The 15,961-nt window shown below is 41.9% G+C and overlaps 1 protein-coding gene across 4 annotated transcripts in view; it reads left to right on the top strand.

Moving 5' to 3' along the window:
• The window catches only part of KIAA1549 (KIAA1549 ortholog), a 202,226-nt gene that overhangs the window by 143,283 nt on the left and 42,982 nt on the right, over nt 1-15,961 (top strand). For all 4 annotated transcript variants that reach the window (XM_034779017.1, XM_034779036.1, XM_034779027.1 and 1 more), the window contains exon 10: nt 1,235-1,419. In XM_034779017.1, coding sequence (XP_034634908.1) covers nt 1,235-1,419 — 185 coding nt within the window. The remainder of the gene's footprint in view (nt 1-1,234; nt 1,420-15,961) is intronic.

The following is a 15,961-nucleotide window of genomic DNA, read 5'->3' on the forward strand; positions in this document are numbered from 1 at the left end:
GCCATAAAAATGTTGGCATACTGTGGGGCCATGCGGGTACCCATAGCAGTGCCGCTGACTTGAAGGTATATATTGTCCCCAAATGTGAAATAGTTGTGGGTGAGGACAAAGTCACAAAGTTCAGCCACCAGGTTAGCTGTGACATTATTGTCACAGGAACAGTATCCCCAAATTATTGGGGATACTGTTCCTGATAGCTTGTAGTCCATCTTTTTGTGGAATATTGGTGTAGAGGGCTTCTACGTCCATAGTGGCCAGGATGGTGTTTTCTGGAAGATCACCGATGGATTGTAGTTTCCTCAGGAAGTCAGTGGTGTCTCGAAGATAGCTGGGAGTGCTGGTAGCGTAGGGTCTGAGGATAGAGTCCGCATAACCAGACAAGCCTGATGTTAGGGTGCCAATGCCTGAGATGATGGGGCGTCCAGGATTTCCAGGTTTATGGATCTTGGGTAGCAAATAGAATACCCCTGGTCAGGATTCTAGGCATGTGTCTGTACAGATTTGTTCCTGTGCTTTGTCCTGGACGTCCAGGATTTCCAGGTTTATGGATCTTGGGTAGCAAATAGAATACCCCGGGTATTTTAGTTTGAAGGGTCCCTTTAAAAATTACAATTCTGACTGAAAATGTTTTACCTGCTATTGTTTCAAGTAGCATCTACAATTACTGTAAATGAAATTGACTAGAATTATTTTTCTCTATTTCCAGTTTGTTTACGTTGTGTATAGTCAGTTTCCTTGTGTCCCCTTGTATAATTAATTTCCTCTTTTGTTAGTACGGACTTGCACATAATAACGGGAAAGAAAAACATTTCGTAAATAAATTGGAAAAATGTGATTGCAGAACTCAGGGGTAGGTGTAATACTGCATGTGAAAATACTGTTTAGCCTGGTTTTTGTAGGTGACTGGATTTCAAATTGACTGTGTCCCTTTTACAAAGTCAGGGTACAGGCAAACCCACTTTCACTAGCAACTTAAGCACAGGTCTCCAGAATTGAAAGTGGGCTTTAAGACAATTGATCATTTGCTCCACACTCGTGTTTCCTGGCCAAGATGTGCATTAAGTAATACATTTATCACCTTGCCTATACTGCACAGTCAGTTTCCTATAAATGTAGTTCTTTACTAACAATTATGAGAGGGTAAAAATGAATATCCCCTGAAGTGTCAACAGATAAAAAAATATATAACTATATAAAATTCTTGTCTCCTCCTTACCCCCTTCTAACTCTGCAGCTGTGGATAAAGTGAAAGAGTCATCGTCTGAGTCTCAGAATAACAATCTGTGGATTATTGTTGGTGTGGCAGTCCCAGTGGCAGTGGTGCTGCTTATCATTATTATTTTATACTGGAAGCTCTGCCGAACAGACAAGTTGGAGTTTCAGCCAGACACCATGAGCAATATTCAGCAGCGACAGAAGGTAAAAAGGGGATAGGAAGATGTGTTGGGAATAGTTAAGGTAACCTGGGCACTTGTGAATGCAACAGTCTAGGAAATATATAGTGTCGTTAGATGGGAAGGTGAGACGTACCAGGCCGAGGCTTCCTGCAATCTGGAAAAAAAGGTGGAATTGCTATGAATCACACAATAATATAAATCCAAAAAACTCAGTGGTTCCCATTGCTTTTCCTTTGCCTGCTGTGTCATCTAATGCTGTGTCACACCCCTAGGGGAAACCTTTGGGGAAACCTAGGTGATAAGGTTGAAAGAAACTTGCTTGCATCGTTTAATCCATCTTCTTATCTCTGTTCCGTGTGAGAAAGATGCTGTATTATTCCTTCTAGATGCAAGAAATTCTCTGACTTTGTCTGGACCATCTCTGTGTCTTATTTCAGAATAACAGCCGTGTTAGTCTGTATCCGCAAAAAGAAGAACAGGAGTACTTGTGGCACCTTAGAGACTATTTGTTAGTCTCTAAGGTGCCACAAGTACTCCTGTTCTTCTTTCTGTGTCTTATGAATGCCTCATAAGCCAAACTGTTCCATTGCCCAATTGTCCCATTAATTCCTGGAAGTCCAGACTTATCTTAAGGCTCCTTCGACATAGGCTATTACAAAGTTATTAACTGTTTTGCAAGTATATTGCACAAAGCAAGTATTTTGTCCTCTTAACTTTCTAACTTTACAAGTGATTTAGCTTCCCAAAATGGCAGCTAAAACCTCTTATTCCTCCCACCAATCATGTATAATTTGTCGTATCACAAATAACATAGTATATGCATATAATGAAATCTTATAACCTGGGCTGTGTAAAGGGTCTGTTTTCGTTGCTGTGCCGTTCTGTATGGCTTTGTGGGTGTATGTATACAGAGATATATGTGTGTGCCCTACTGAGTGGAATATATCAGACTTTGGTCATATCAGTTCTCTGTGCTGGCAGAGCTGTTGCTTTAACTTCCCAGATAGAGAATCTTTGTTTTTTTGGAGCTGATATACTGAGCTCACTCAATATTGATGCAAGTATGCAGTTGGTTAACAACTTAAAGCTCTGTCTACATTGCAACCAGGGGTTTAATGTGTAGCTTTTGTAGCTGTACCTGTACTATCTTTAATCTAGCTAGTTAACTAAAAATAACAGTGATGCCCTCGTGGCACAAGCTTTAGTGCAGGTTGTATAATCCCACCTCGTCCCCCTGGTAGACACATGCATTGGTAGGCATGATGAAGCCTTGGCAGCAGTGTCCTCATTGCTATTTTTAGTGAACTACCTAGATTAAAGATAACATGGGTGTGTCTACATGTGTTGAAGATTACACCCCTACTTGCAGTGTAGACGTAGCCTGAGTATTCAGCCATAAATTTTTATGTGGTACGTGCAACGTTTCCCTCCACAAATTTATGTAGGGCAAGGCATTGTCTGGCCTTGCTGTGTTTCCCAGAAGTGGGGGAAGGTTTGGAAATGTAAAAAAACAAACAAAAAAAACCACCCAAAACAACCACTCTGCTTTGACTCAGTTCTGATTCACAGGGAAGCGTGCTGCCTGGTGAATCACAAACCTCGCTTTTTCCAGAAGTCCAAAGTGGTTTTTGGAGTTCTTCACCCAAGCATTAAGCAAAGCAAACCATATGTCTACCCCAGTCCTGCACTGGGATCTGCTAGAGCAAACCCTTGCTTCTATGTGCTGCCCCCTGCAAGTGAGCAGGTCTCAACATGGGTTCTGGGGTCCCTGCTTAGTAGGTCCTGATGCAGGCCTGGGGCTTTAGCTTGTGAGATTGAACAAGATCAGAGCTTCGGATATTATAGCTAAAGTCATGGAGGGGCAGGCTATGGATGGTGAGGAATTTGGTGGTGTATTTTTATGCTAAACTGCCTAAAGCTGTATTTTCATAAAAGATGCATTAGTACAATGACAGAACTAGTACGGCATCCTCTTTTTTCTTTGTACTTACTGAACAAAACTGAGAAGGACAGGTCAGTGTGTCTGAAATACTTTTAGTGACTAACCTCTTGCTTTCTCTTGCCATGGACATTAGTACAGTATTACTACAGTTATGTTCGGCGTACTGTCACCTCATGGTCAGTCAGTCAGTTTCCTCTGTAAAAGTCTTCTCTGAACACAGTTAATTAAAGAAGGGAAAGGTGAAAGTAGAAAGTGGCTGCACTTCTAAAGCAACAAGAACAAATCAATAGCAGCTCCCACTTATCTTGCCATTCTAGATTCAGTTGCAGAATCAAGGTCAACAAGAAGTGAAACCTTATGTGAACTTTCATTTTACCCTGGCTGTGGTAATATTTAATTCAGAGTTTGATTGGAAGAATACTTTATCCTGAATAGGAGTTGAAAATTAATTTGGGATTTGGCATGTAGTGAAGGATAATACTTTTGATAGTTTGGTTTTGTTTTGTTTTGTTTGGAGGAAGTGTTTAAAAATAAACTTAACAGTGATAAATGGTATTTGTTAAGCACTGGTAACGTGCAAAGGTTTGTGCTATATAATAAACAAAGGAAGACACAGTTCTTTCCTCAGGAGGATTAAAATTGAAGTAGGTAGGCAATGATTAGCTATGAAGGCAGTTGAGAGACTCAAAGGATGGTTGCTAATTTAGGGTGAAATTAACCCCAATTTTGATGTCTTTGTGCAAGTCATCTCTGCAGTGAGGTGACTTTCACCACTAGCATATATGAAAAGTGCTTAACAGCTCATAATTTTCCCCAGAAATTTCAGAGTGAGATGGTGGCTGATTACATGAAATCTTGCAATACAACATATTACAATAGCTTCAACATTTGTTATTATTTTTTTATTAATTTGTAATGAAATGCAAACATTCATTTCCGTTTTATCAAAGTGTCTAATAAATTTGTGTCCCAACAGGGGAATCTGTAACCTCAGTGTACTCTTGTATCCTCCAAATCCTCAATTTTCTGTTGTCTCAAGCAGAGATAACAGAAGCAGTCTCTTTGTCCCACAGACCAGAAACAGCTTAAGTAGTATCTATTTTGTTTTGGAAATATCTGGACTCTATACTCAGTTTGTCCTTTCCTTTGCTGTTTCCATTGTACTTTCCATTTTAATCACTAGAGAGTCAAAATTTTTGATTTTTTTTGTTCAAGTCTTGCTTCAGTTGTCTAGAGAGCCTGAAACATTATTTTTTTAGGGAAGTATCTGTAAGCACAACAGTATCATACAAACTGAAAAGGACCTGTAAGGTCATCTAGTCCAACCCTCAGGTGCCAGTGGAAGATTATCCCTGTAATACATTTTCTAATGCTTTGCTGAGCCTATATTAAATGTTGCAAGTGATCGGTCTTTAACTACTTACAGAATGCATTCCCAGAAGAGCTTCCCAGTAGCATTTTGCTCCCTTTCCCCCAGTGCTGAGCCATGGACAAAGGAAATGATCCTACCCCTTTGCTGATAGTGAATCTTCTTTGGGTTTTTCTTGGTATCGTGTCACAAGATAGTTGTAGCAAGTTCGTATAGGGAATTCCCCAGTCTGTTGTTCAGCAAAAACACAGTGTTTATGAACACAAAATTGTGGAAAGTTTCCTGAGCACTAAAGGGCGCTGAACAGCCAAATCAGCGCTCAAACAATGACACCACTTCGCTCGGGCCCTGCTCTTTAAATTTTATATATGTTTACAGTCCGTTTTATTGCATTAAATAAAAAGAAGAAATACAAATGGAGTGAAATAATGTAACAAAGGGCTTGGGTCTGAAAATCATCCAAACTTCATATAAAAATGTATTTTTTTCTCCTTCCTTTTCAGTGAGATTAAGACACTAGTACCAATGGAAAATGAGGTCCTCCATTTTATCTGTAAACTGAAAGGTATAAGTAGTGGTGGCCTGTTTTGTGAGACATGAAATGTGTCTATACAGAGTATTTCGTATCTGCAGGGAGCAAGATCCTTATCAAACCCTCATAGACCTAGTCTACACTTGAAAGTTGTATCTGTATAACTGTTTCAGTTAGAGGTGTGATTTTTGTTGTTGTTGATTAAAGCTGTGGTGTGGATGCACTTATAGTAGTGTAAAGGTGACTTATACTAGTATATGAAACAGACAAGATAGGTGAGGTAATATCTTTTATTGAACCAACTTCTGTTGGTGGAAGGGACAAGCTTTTGATCTTCAGAGTTCTTCAGGGGAAGGTAACCAGAGCATCTGAGTTAAATACAAGTTGGGAGAGATTGTTAGATGTAAAGGAGTCACACAAGCTGTAGACGACCATGTAAGATTAAGTGGGCAATGTAGAGTTAGATCAGGGGTCTCAAACTCAAATGACCACGAGGGCCACATGAGGACTAGTGCATTGAACCGAGGACCGCATCACTGACACCCCCACCCTTGCTGCCTCTGGCCCCGCCCCCACTCCACCCCTTCCATTAGGCCCTGCCCCTGCCCCACCTCTTCCCACGCCTTCCCTGCCCCATTCCAACCCCTTCCCTGAAGTCCCCACCCCAACGCTGCCCCCAGGGGGTGCAGAAAGGGTTCAGGGTGCGGCGGGGATGGAGGGCAGGGAGTTGAGGTGCAGGAGGGGTGCGGGATGCGGCAAGGGGCTCAGGGCAGGGAGTGCAGGAGGGGTGTGGGATGTGGCGGGGGCTCAGGGCAGGGGGTTGGGGTGTGGGATGTGGCAGGGGGCTCAGGGCAGGGAGTTGGGGTGCAGAAGGGGTGTGGGATGTGGCAGGGGGTTCAGGGCAGGGAGTTGGGGGGCGGGGTGCAAGAGGGGTGCAGGGTGTGAGCTCCAGCCCAGCACCACTTACCTAGAGCGGCTCTGGGGTGGCAGCGGTGCGCACCGGGGCCAGGGCAGGCTCCCTGCCTGCCTACCCCGGCCCTGCACCGCTCCGTTCCAGGAAGCAGCTGGAACCGTGTCCCTGCAGCCCCTGGGGGAGGCAGGGTGGGCTCAGGGTTCCATGCGTGTGCTGCTCTTGCCGCTCCTCTAGGTACCTCCCACAAACCTCCCATTGGCCGTGGTTCCCTGTTCCCGGCCAATGGGAGTTGCGGGGGGTGGTGCCTGGAAGGAGCCAATGCAGGAGCCCTCTGCCTCCTTTCCTCTCCTCCCCCCGACCCGAAGGGGCGTGCTGCCAGTTGCGCGGGGCTCGCAACGCCACAGGGGGCAATCCTGCGGGTAAGCGGGGGGGGGGGCTGGGAAGCTTGGTGGGCCACACGCAAGAGCCCCGTGGGCTGAGTGTTTGAGACCCCTTAGTTAGATTGTTAAGCATGAGGGCTTCAAACATGCTGTATCAGAGTACTTTAAATTAAGTGAGCAATTAAGGGTTAGCAAACCGTAGGGTGTGTTACAAATGGTTGTAATGAGCCATAAAACCAGTGTCTCTGTTTAGTCCGTGTTTTTTACTGTCTAGCAGAGTTGTAAATTTACGTTCCCAGGCTCATCTGTTGAAGTTTGTGTGCAGGTTTCCTTTGAAGATAAGGACTCTGAGGTCAAATATGGTTTGTGAAAAGTGTTCACCCAGAGATGATAGTGTTTTTGTCCATTATCATTTTTCTGTGTGAGCTCATTTGAGAGCGTATCGATTGTCTGGTTTCACCCACATAGTTTTTGTTGTGGCATGTGATGCACTGGATGAGGTACACCATGTTGGGATAGGCATGTGTAAGACCCCATGAATCTTGAAAAGGGGGGAGGGGTGATTTGAGCATCATGCCCATGGAGATATGTCTGTAGGGTTTTTTCTGTTGTTCTGGAAGGGTCTGGTGCCACTTTGAGTTGGTGTGTCCTCGTCTGTGAGGAGCTTGTTTCTGATGATCAACCCCTAATGCTTAACAATCTGTCCTAACTTGTATTTATCTCAGACACCCTGGATTACCTTACCCAGTCCTGAAGAAGAGCTCTGTGAAGCTTGAAAGCTTGTCCCTTTCACCAACAGAAATTGGTCCAATAAAAGATAGTACTTCACCTGCCTTATCTCTCTCATACACTGGGAGACCAGATGGCTACAACAAAACTGCAAACTTTACCAGTATAGTTATACTCCTTTTTACACATGAATAGCAATATTGCTATGAAGCATTCTTGTACCAGTATAACTGTGTCCACACTAGGAGGACTGTATCTCCTTATCTATGCTGGTATAGTTAAAAGTGATAGACATTTCTAATGTAGGCAAGGTGATTCTCCTTCAGTAGTATTCAGAAGCACAGAAGGATTAGAATTTTTAATTATGGAAGTTATATTTTTCCAAATACTAGGAGACTCCATTAACAATGTTTGTGTTTCTAAAAATCTTTAAAAGAAAAATGTAATGTGAAGAAATAGATGGTTTTAAATACCAAAGTATTCATTAAAACATCCAAGGCACCGTTCGCTGGAAGAAAGGATATAATGTTGAAGCACAAAGTATATTGTAGACTACCTATTTCATGGTTGAGAAGATGAATTGAGGGGTTTTTTTATAGCATGTGATATATGCAGGTGGCATGAAACCCAGTGCGCCTCTGCAATTTTATGAGTAAGGCTTATATTCTTGGGGATGTTTTTACCCCTAATTTAGAGCCTATTTTACATCCTTTTCACTGGATGCCATAAAGCGTGTCTGTGTTTTTTCCAACTCTTAAAGACACCATGAAGTCTGCAGGCTATCAGTATCAGTCCACAACCAGCCACTCTGTCTTCCTTCCACTTGTGTGAATTAATCAAGCATGTAACTGACAGCTGGAGCGCACAGGCTGGAAGGATTTACAGGGAATACCTATCATGAGGAAACATAGTCCAGTGGTTCGGGTGCTAGCCTGAGACTTGGGAGAGCTGGCTTCAGCTGCCTGCTCTGCCACACATTTCCTGTGTAACCTTGAGCAAGTCCTTTGGTCTCTCTGTGCCACAGTTCTCCATATTGCAGATGGGGATAATAGTAGTTCCCTACCTCACAAGAGTGTTGTCAGGATAAATACTTTGTGAGGTGCTCAGAGGCTACAGTGACGGGAGCCATATAAGTACTTTAGGGATCTAGAAGACAGAAAACAAAAACTTTGTTGAGAGTGGCCTTGAAAAAGAAAAAGCTTTGAACAACAAATCTGATTCATCCCAGCCCCATAACATTAAAATTGGGCTTTACAAAGCTATATTACAGTAACTCCTCACTTAAAGTCATCCCAGTTAACCTTGTTTCGTTGTTACGTTGCTGATCAGTTAGGGAACATGCTCGTTTAAAGTTGTGAAATGCTCCCTTCTAACGTCGTTTGGCAGCCGCCTGCTTTGTCCACTTCTTGCAGGAAGAGCAGCCCGTTGGAGCTAGCTGGTGGGGGCTTGGAACCAGGGTGGACCGGCAGCCCCCCATCAGCTCCCCGCTCCCCTAAGTTCCCTGTGCAGCAGCTACCCTGCAGGCTACCAATTGCCGGCAGTTCAGCTGTCCCTCCCCCCACTGCCATGTGCTGTTCCTGCCCTCTGCCTTGGAGCTGCTCCCCGAGACTCCTGCTTGCTATGCGGGGGGGAGGGAAGGAGGAAGGGGGCTGTCAGGGTGTCCCCCTTCCCCCTGCTCCTGCACCCCTCTTACCCCATCTTCCATAGAGCGGGGGACACACACGACAGGGTTCAGGACGGAGGGAGCTTGCTGGCAGCAGCTGCGGTCTCGGCAAGCTGATCTAATTAACAAGGCAGTGTACTTAAAGGGGGAATGCGCATCTCTCTCTCACACACGGTGTGTGTCTCTGTCTCTGTCTGCCATGCTGTCTCCCCTCCCTCCATTCCTGCTGCCTTGTAGAGTGTGAGAGTTAATCCTTGAGGGCTCAGCCAATTGCTAGTTCATCGTTTAGCAGTAATGCATTCCTTGGGAAATATCCCACCCTCTGGCTCCTCCACCTCAACCAAGTTTCACAATCATCATCACTGTGTACCCGTATTAAATTGTTTGTTTAAAACTTATGCTATCTGTGTGTGTGTGTGTGTGTGTGTGTGTAGATAGATAGATAGATATAGCCTTTTGTCTAGTGAAAAAAATGTCCCTGGAACCTAACCCCCTCATATACATTAATTCTTATGGGGAAATTAGATTTGCTTAACATCATTTTGCTTAAAGTTTCAGGAACATAACTACAATGTTAAGTGAGGAGTTACTGTACATTGCATTTGGTGCAAGGGTTTAGATGAGAAACCAGTATCTAAACCAGAATTGTTTGGACCCTCCTTAAATTGGTAGATTATGAATCAATCAGAGCAGTGAATTTCTGCAGCAGCTACTTTAAGTGGAACCATCTCAGATCTGTCTCTGAGAAGGAGCTGCTTTTTGAACACCAGAGTTACATAAAGGGCACATAAAACATTCATGACTGGCTCTGTAAGCCATTGCATTACACAAGAAATTCACCTTGATGTGATCTGTGTTGTCACATTGGCTAAGGATTTCATTGCCTTTGGAAGTAGAGAGTGCAAAAGAGACACTTGTAAATGACAGGATTCCTTCTTGAGCCCACCTATATCCATCATAATCTCATAACTTGATGAACTTTCTTCTCTGTAAGGGAACTACACCTCTATGGAAAGTTGGGTTTTTGCCAAAGTCCAGTTTTCTTCTCTTTGAGAAAACGGACAAATGCTTTTCATGCCAGAATAGTCCTCCTGTTTTGTGCTGGAGAGCCTGCTTGTCCTGCAGAATGTTACCAAGCCCCGTCCTCCTTGGAGAGGTAAAGGTTGTGTTTATTACCTGTAAGGCGACTAGGTTAAGCAGCATTATTTCTCTCCTGCTGATCATCCAAAAATTGATTAATGAAACCTGATCTGTTCTGGATGTCCATTTTATTTTGGTTGTCAATTTGCCTAAGCTGTACAAGCTTCCAGCTGATAAAACCAAATTCTACTCTACGGTTTCAGCCGTTGTCAGTTATTCAGGGGAAAGTTCTCCTCTGTACTGAAGGCGATCAGTATCACCCACAGAGGTGTCCGGATAAGTATATTGATTTATTTAAAAGATCTTGTAAGTTCTCTTAGAACTATTTGGCACTTTGTATCCACTGGCTTTACAGCTATGGCTTTGACTGAATGGCATGTTCAATTCCTCTACCTTCACCAGAAGACCACATCTAAAAGTCCAGAGGTGACTTTCCACCTTTCAGGGCACCGGAACAAATTGTGTGCCTTGCTCTGCTCCATTTGTGCCACTCAGGTGCCTCAAAGGCAGCAGAGAAGGGCTACATCTCCCTTGCTATGGATTCTGCCAGAGGATATAGAACATACAGAACCCTGCCTGCAGTTCCCAACATGGGATGTGTCAGGTTGGGGAAGGAGACATGGCCAAAGCACACTGTACTCCCGGTATTCCCAGCTAATGTGTAGTCCCTTGGGGGAACTGTTGCCAGCTGGCCGAGGCGCTTCTTTAATGTGCACCAGGGCTGATAACTGGGATCAGGGACTCTGGAACAACTTGTATAGCAGGGGTGCTGAGAGCCATTGAAGCAAACTGTATATGATGCAAATCACTTCAAGCCAAGGGGTGCGGCAGCACCCCGAGCACCCTTAGTTCCAGCACCTATGGCTGGACGAGTATTCCTGATGCCCCCTGCTTTGCCAGAAACCTATGTCTGTACGTATCTGCAAGTAGTACTTTTTCAAGAAGGGACACCTATTAAGTCAAAGTGCACTGGGAAGCTTTAGTGTGCAGTGGCAGGGTCCACATGGACATTTAGTGCCTGGCACACTGGAGCACTGTAGATTTACACCCCAGCTTGCCACACACTAATGGTTTGTCTGGACAGGCCCTGAAAAGGTGGCAGGTCAGATGATTGGTGGATGTATATATTTCATAGTTGTGGGCTGGTCCGGGTATGAGTTGTTCCCGGGTATGAGTTGTTCTGTTTTTGAATTATTGTGTATTAAGTGCATAGAGCTTTATCACAGGCAATTTTAGTATGTTTAAATGTAAGAGATAAACATTCTACTTATATGAACTCAGTGCTGCCTTTGTTTATTGTGCTCAATAAAACCTCAACAGCAAGACAAAAAAGCAAGAAAATAAATTTTTGTTTTGTACAGTGTTGAAATGGCAATAAAAAGTGAAAAAAAAATTCTTTCTTAGTGAGTTTTGAAAATGCTGTGCTACCTCTTTTACAGATTTTCAATTGATGTCAGATTTGTTTGTGTGGCGTGGAGGAATAATTATTTGAAAGAACAAGTTGATATCAGTAAACAGCTATTTAAGGGAGTAGCTTTTGCAGAAAGTGTACTGGTGTGACTAGACTACTGTAAGGCACTGTTTATGCTAGAAGTACAGCTGTGCTTTTGTAACCCCTTCTTGACAATTTCATCTGACCTAGTTGTAAAAAACATGTTCAGAACAGTGTCCACCCTGCAGCATTTCTGCCTAACAACTGAGGCTGGGCCAGTATTTGTATGTCTGTACTCAACATGCTGTCTAACTTTTGTATCAGCCCATTCTGGAAAAATGAGAGCTGCTATGCCAGCAGCCTATGGGGCAATGCACACAAGGTCCAATTCAAAGCCCATTAACTTCATTTGATCATTGGGTCATGCCAGCCAAAGCAGTTCTGCAAGCACACTTATAGGGTCCTAGCTACACTGCCAAAAACATTAAAAAAGTGTGCTGAAGGAATAACCAGATGACAGACATGTTGCCAGCCTAGGCCTGTGGCCCAGGGGAAAACACTCTTTTCTGCCACAGTTACTGACGTAGTTTTAATGACATGGTGTGTAGAGCCAGTCATGCCACTAACTGGTTAAAAGTTGTAACGTTGTCATGTGCTCAGTGTCTGTGTATCGGTGTTGCTAACCCCAAGTGTTAAAAAATCATGAATCAGCCCCCTCCCTCCCACATGAGATTGGCTTTCAAATCATGGGATTTTTTTTAATTTGAGTTATTTTCCTTTATTTTTTGTCTAGTGCTGGTTGAAACTCAAAATTTCCATACTGTGGGAAATTCCAGCATTTCAGAATTTCCTTTCATCCCTAATTGCAATGAAAAGTTGAGATTTTGAAATTTCCTGTGAAGTGAAAATTAAAAATAAAAATCATTTCAGAAATCTCGAAATGATGTTATCAAAATGTTTCACTAAGATTGAAGTGTTTTGCCAGCCATATTGGAAAAAGTATTTCCATATTTTTTTGTTGTAGATTCAATGAAATCTATACATTACTGTGAAGTGTTTAGATTTTGTCGACTCAGCATTTTCTGACAGAAAACTGTTCCATCTGAAAACTTCCAACCTGCTCTACTTGTGTCATCTGTGAGGGGGCAATATTCATGAGTGTTGCTGACTGATGGTTGCCTGTGAAATTGTTCTGTAGCTTAGGCAATTGCTGCTGTTTTGTAGATGTCGTTGCAGCTGCTATGAGTTTCCCAAGTCTCTTTTATTTCCACTTTGAGATATTGCAGGAGCTTGTCCATGCTCAGTATCAAGCCGCACTTGTAGTTAATGCCTTTAATGGAAGGAAAATACAGTTGTTTTAGTTTTTGTGAAGTTTACTGAGGTTCATGTTAAAACTGGGGAGGAAGTACAGAAAGATTGGGGAGGGTGACATGAATCACTGAAAAGAAACTTTCATAAAGAAGGTGCTTCGGAATGGATGTCTGAGAGTTTCGAGGTTAAAAAAATACCTTGAGGCAGAGCTCTGAAGTGGTCCTTTTTTGAGAGATTCCTCCTTCAGTAAGTATTTGCGCAATATGGATTTAGGGTGGCCAGATGTCTCAATATCTGGGGCTTTGACTTATATAGGTGTCTATCTGGTCACCTATGTGAATTAGACATTCCAGGGTCAAATTTTTCAAATTACGTTCCTGCAGTAAATTACAGATGATACAATCTAGACTTTTAATTACCTGTTTTTTGGCACAACCAAGTTGTTAAACATTTTTTATTATTTGTGTTTGCAGTTGATTGTACCTGTCAGGATTTTTTGCTCCAAAACCATAAACCTCTCCTACTTGTGCTCAGGGAGAATTGCCATTAACTGATGTGTTAGGGCTTGTATTCTCTGTAAACCAATCCCAGGAAGATGATGGCATTCTCACATACACAAAACTAGGTGGTTCTCTACCACCTAGTAGAGAACAATGTTGCATAGATGCACTGTGGTCGTTCATTACATTTGTATTACATTTAGCACTTTGCCACCCTAGGTACCATTCTTGTTTCAGATAAAATGTTTCCTGGTCCAGCAGCTGTGAGTGATTCCTATGCTATTCACAATGGTTAATCAAAATTAAAAAACAGTACAAACTGTTCTGTGGCCTGTTATGACAAGAATTGGTAGTATCATTCATGTTCCATTTCCTATGCTAGTCATGTCCACAGGTAAAATGATTCCCTTTTTGGTAATTTCAGAGGGGCCATGAATTGACAAACCCATGATTCTGGCTCTTGTCTTTTGAAGTGGTCCTTTTGATAAACAGAAGACTTCAGTTTCTTATACCTTCAGTATAGCATCTGTTATCATTATTGTTGTTGTTGAATTCAAATATTGTATGCATTTATTAGTTGTATATGCATTTTACAGGCAGGTAAGTAGAAAAGGACCCTGCTCCTGTCCCAAAGAGCTTTACAATCTAGATAAGCAATGTAAAAACAAACCTGGAGTAGGTGAGGGGGAGTGATAACCTACAAACACAGTGGGATTAAATGGTAAAATGTAGTATGTGTCTTGGTAGTTCCAAAACTTTAGTTAGTGGTAAATGTTTCCAAATGTCTCTCTTAATAATGTGCTGGGAGGAATTGCTTAATAGGTCACTTGGAAAAAATATAATTTTAAAAATAACTTGGAGAATTGGATAGAGAAGTGGTAAACCAAATAAAGGGCAATTAAATATACACCTTTGTATGCACGGCCATTGCTAGAAATAGTTTGCATTACTGGTGCATTCTGAGAGTAGTACAATGAATTCACACTTGACCATGCTGTGTTATCCTCAGAATACATACAAGAACTTAATGCTGTAATTCTGAAATTGTGGAAGTCTGTGACCATTGTATAACTTTTAGCTGTCAGACCACTGAAATAGATCTTCGGCGTCTGCTAGTGCTATGTTTATTGGCTTTATTCTCCTCCCCAGATTTAAATTAGTAGATATCAAAATATCTTTACTGGGAAGTTTTTTTAAAGTAGGTGTTCACTATTTTATCCTGTTGGTTTTCCAGAATTGTGTGCACTAGCATTTTAGCTATGTCATAATTCAGCAAGACATTTTTACAGGGTTTCCAGTGCTGTTCACAGATTAGCTGCCAGAGCTGAAATATTATTCTTGGGATCAAACTTAGTTCCTTTGTTTCATTAGCAATATATTTTGGCAACCTCTGTTCAGTGCATATGTCTCTTCAAAGAACAAGGCAATACTGTTCATATAAAAATAAATAGAAAAAACAATGTCTCAAATATAATATGTAGAATAGTATATCAATAGTAGCTGTAAGCGTAGGAGATGTGTGATGAATGCTTTACGAAATGAGTACGTTATTTTAAAAAAATCAATTTCCTCCATATTGTTTTCCATTCTAACTGTTCACAGATGTGTGTCCAAACAGTATTATTGGAAAACAAATTGGTCTCATTCATGTTGTGCCTTTACCTAGGAAAACAGTATTTTGGCAAACACATGGTTTATGTTAAAAGCGTCAAATGATTTTCAGCCAGTCTCATCCCCCTTGATTGGATGAACATTACTGAATGTCTCGGCCAAGATTTTCAAAAATGGAATCCTCATGCTAGTCTCCTTAAATCCATATTTAGGCACCTGAATAAATGGTCTGATTTTTCAAAAGTGTTGGTCACCCAAGAGCTCCCATTGAATTTGGTGTCTAAATATAGACTTCAGAGGCTAACCCGAGGCACCAGTTTTTAAAAAATCTTGACTCTCGATTTCAATAGATATTACCTTTTGTTGAACAACATCTGCCTTAACAATGGGTTAGCTCATTCTCTTTATTGAAGGTGTGACTGTACTTTTCACTAAATTTTGTAATTGCTTTTTGTTTTGCCATTTAGAAACTTAGTTTTAAAAATTGAGTTTTTTACAACGTAAAATTAAACATCCCCCCCCAAGGTAACCTAACCTGAGATTTTCAAAGTACTGATTTTGTGCAGTCTTAGGCACAGGCTGAGAAGGCAATAAAATAAAGCTGAGAGGTTTTATTTCAGTGCCTGGACAGACAGATGTACCAGCACAAATGTGCTTTCTTCAAAAAGGTGTAATAGTTTGATCTCTTCCATTCCTACCCCCACAATTTCCCTCACTGGTGTATGAGGAATAAAATGACTGATCTACCCATGGGATTCTGGTTACTTCTATTCGGAGATGAACATAGATCGTATAATCAGGTCAGCCTGTTACAGCTTATCACTTTTTATTACAAAAAAAAGATGAAAGTCTGTGTAGCACATGAAAACAAATACAGGAATGCCTCAAAGCCTTTTCAGTCTTGAACTACACTGATGTTATTTATTCCACTGCATCTCAGTGTTATGACCATCTTGCTTTGCTGAATATGGACTTGTGTTGCAATGTCCTTTTGACACTTGTCACCAAGAATGTGATTTTGGCCAATATCATTTTTAATAAG

Source organism: Trachemys scripta, chromosome 1, assembly GCF_013100865.1.
Source record: "Trachemys scripta elegans isolate TJP31775 chromosome 1, CAS_Tse_1.0, whole genome shotgun sequence".
NCBI lineage: Eukaryota > Metazoa > Chordata > Testudines > Emydidae > Trachemys > Trachemys scripta.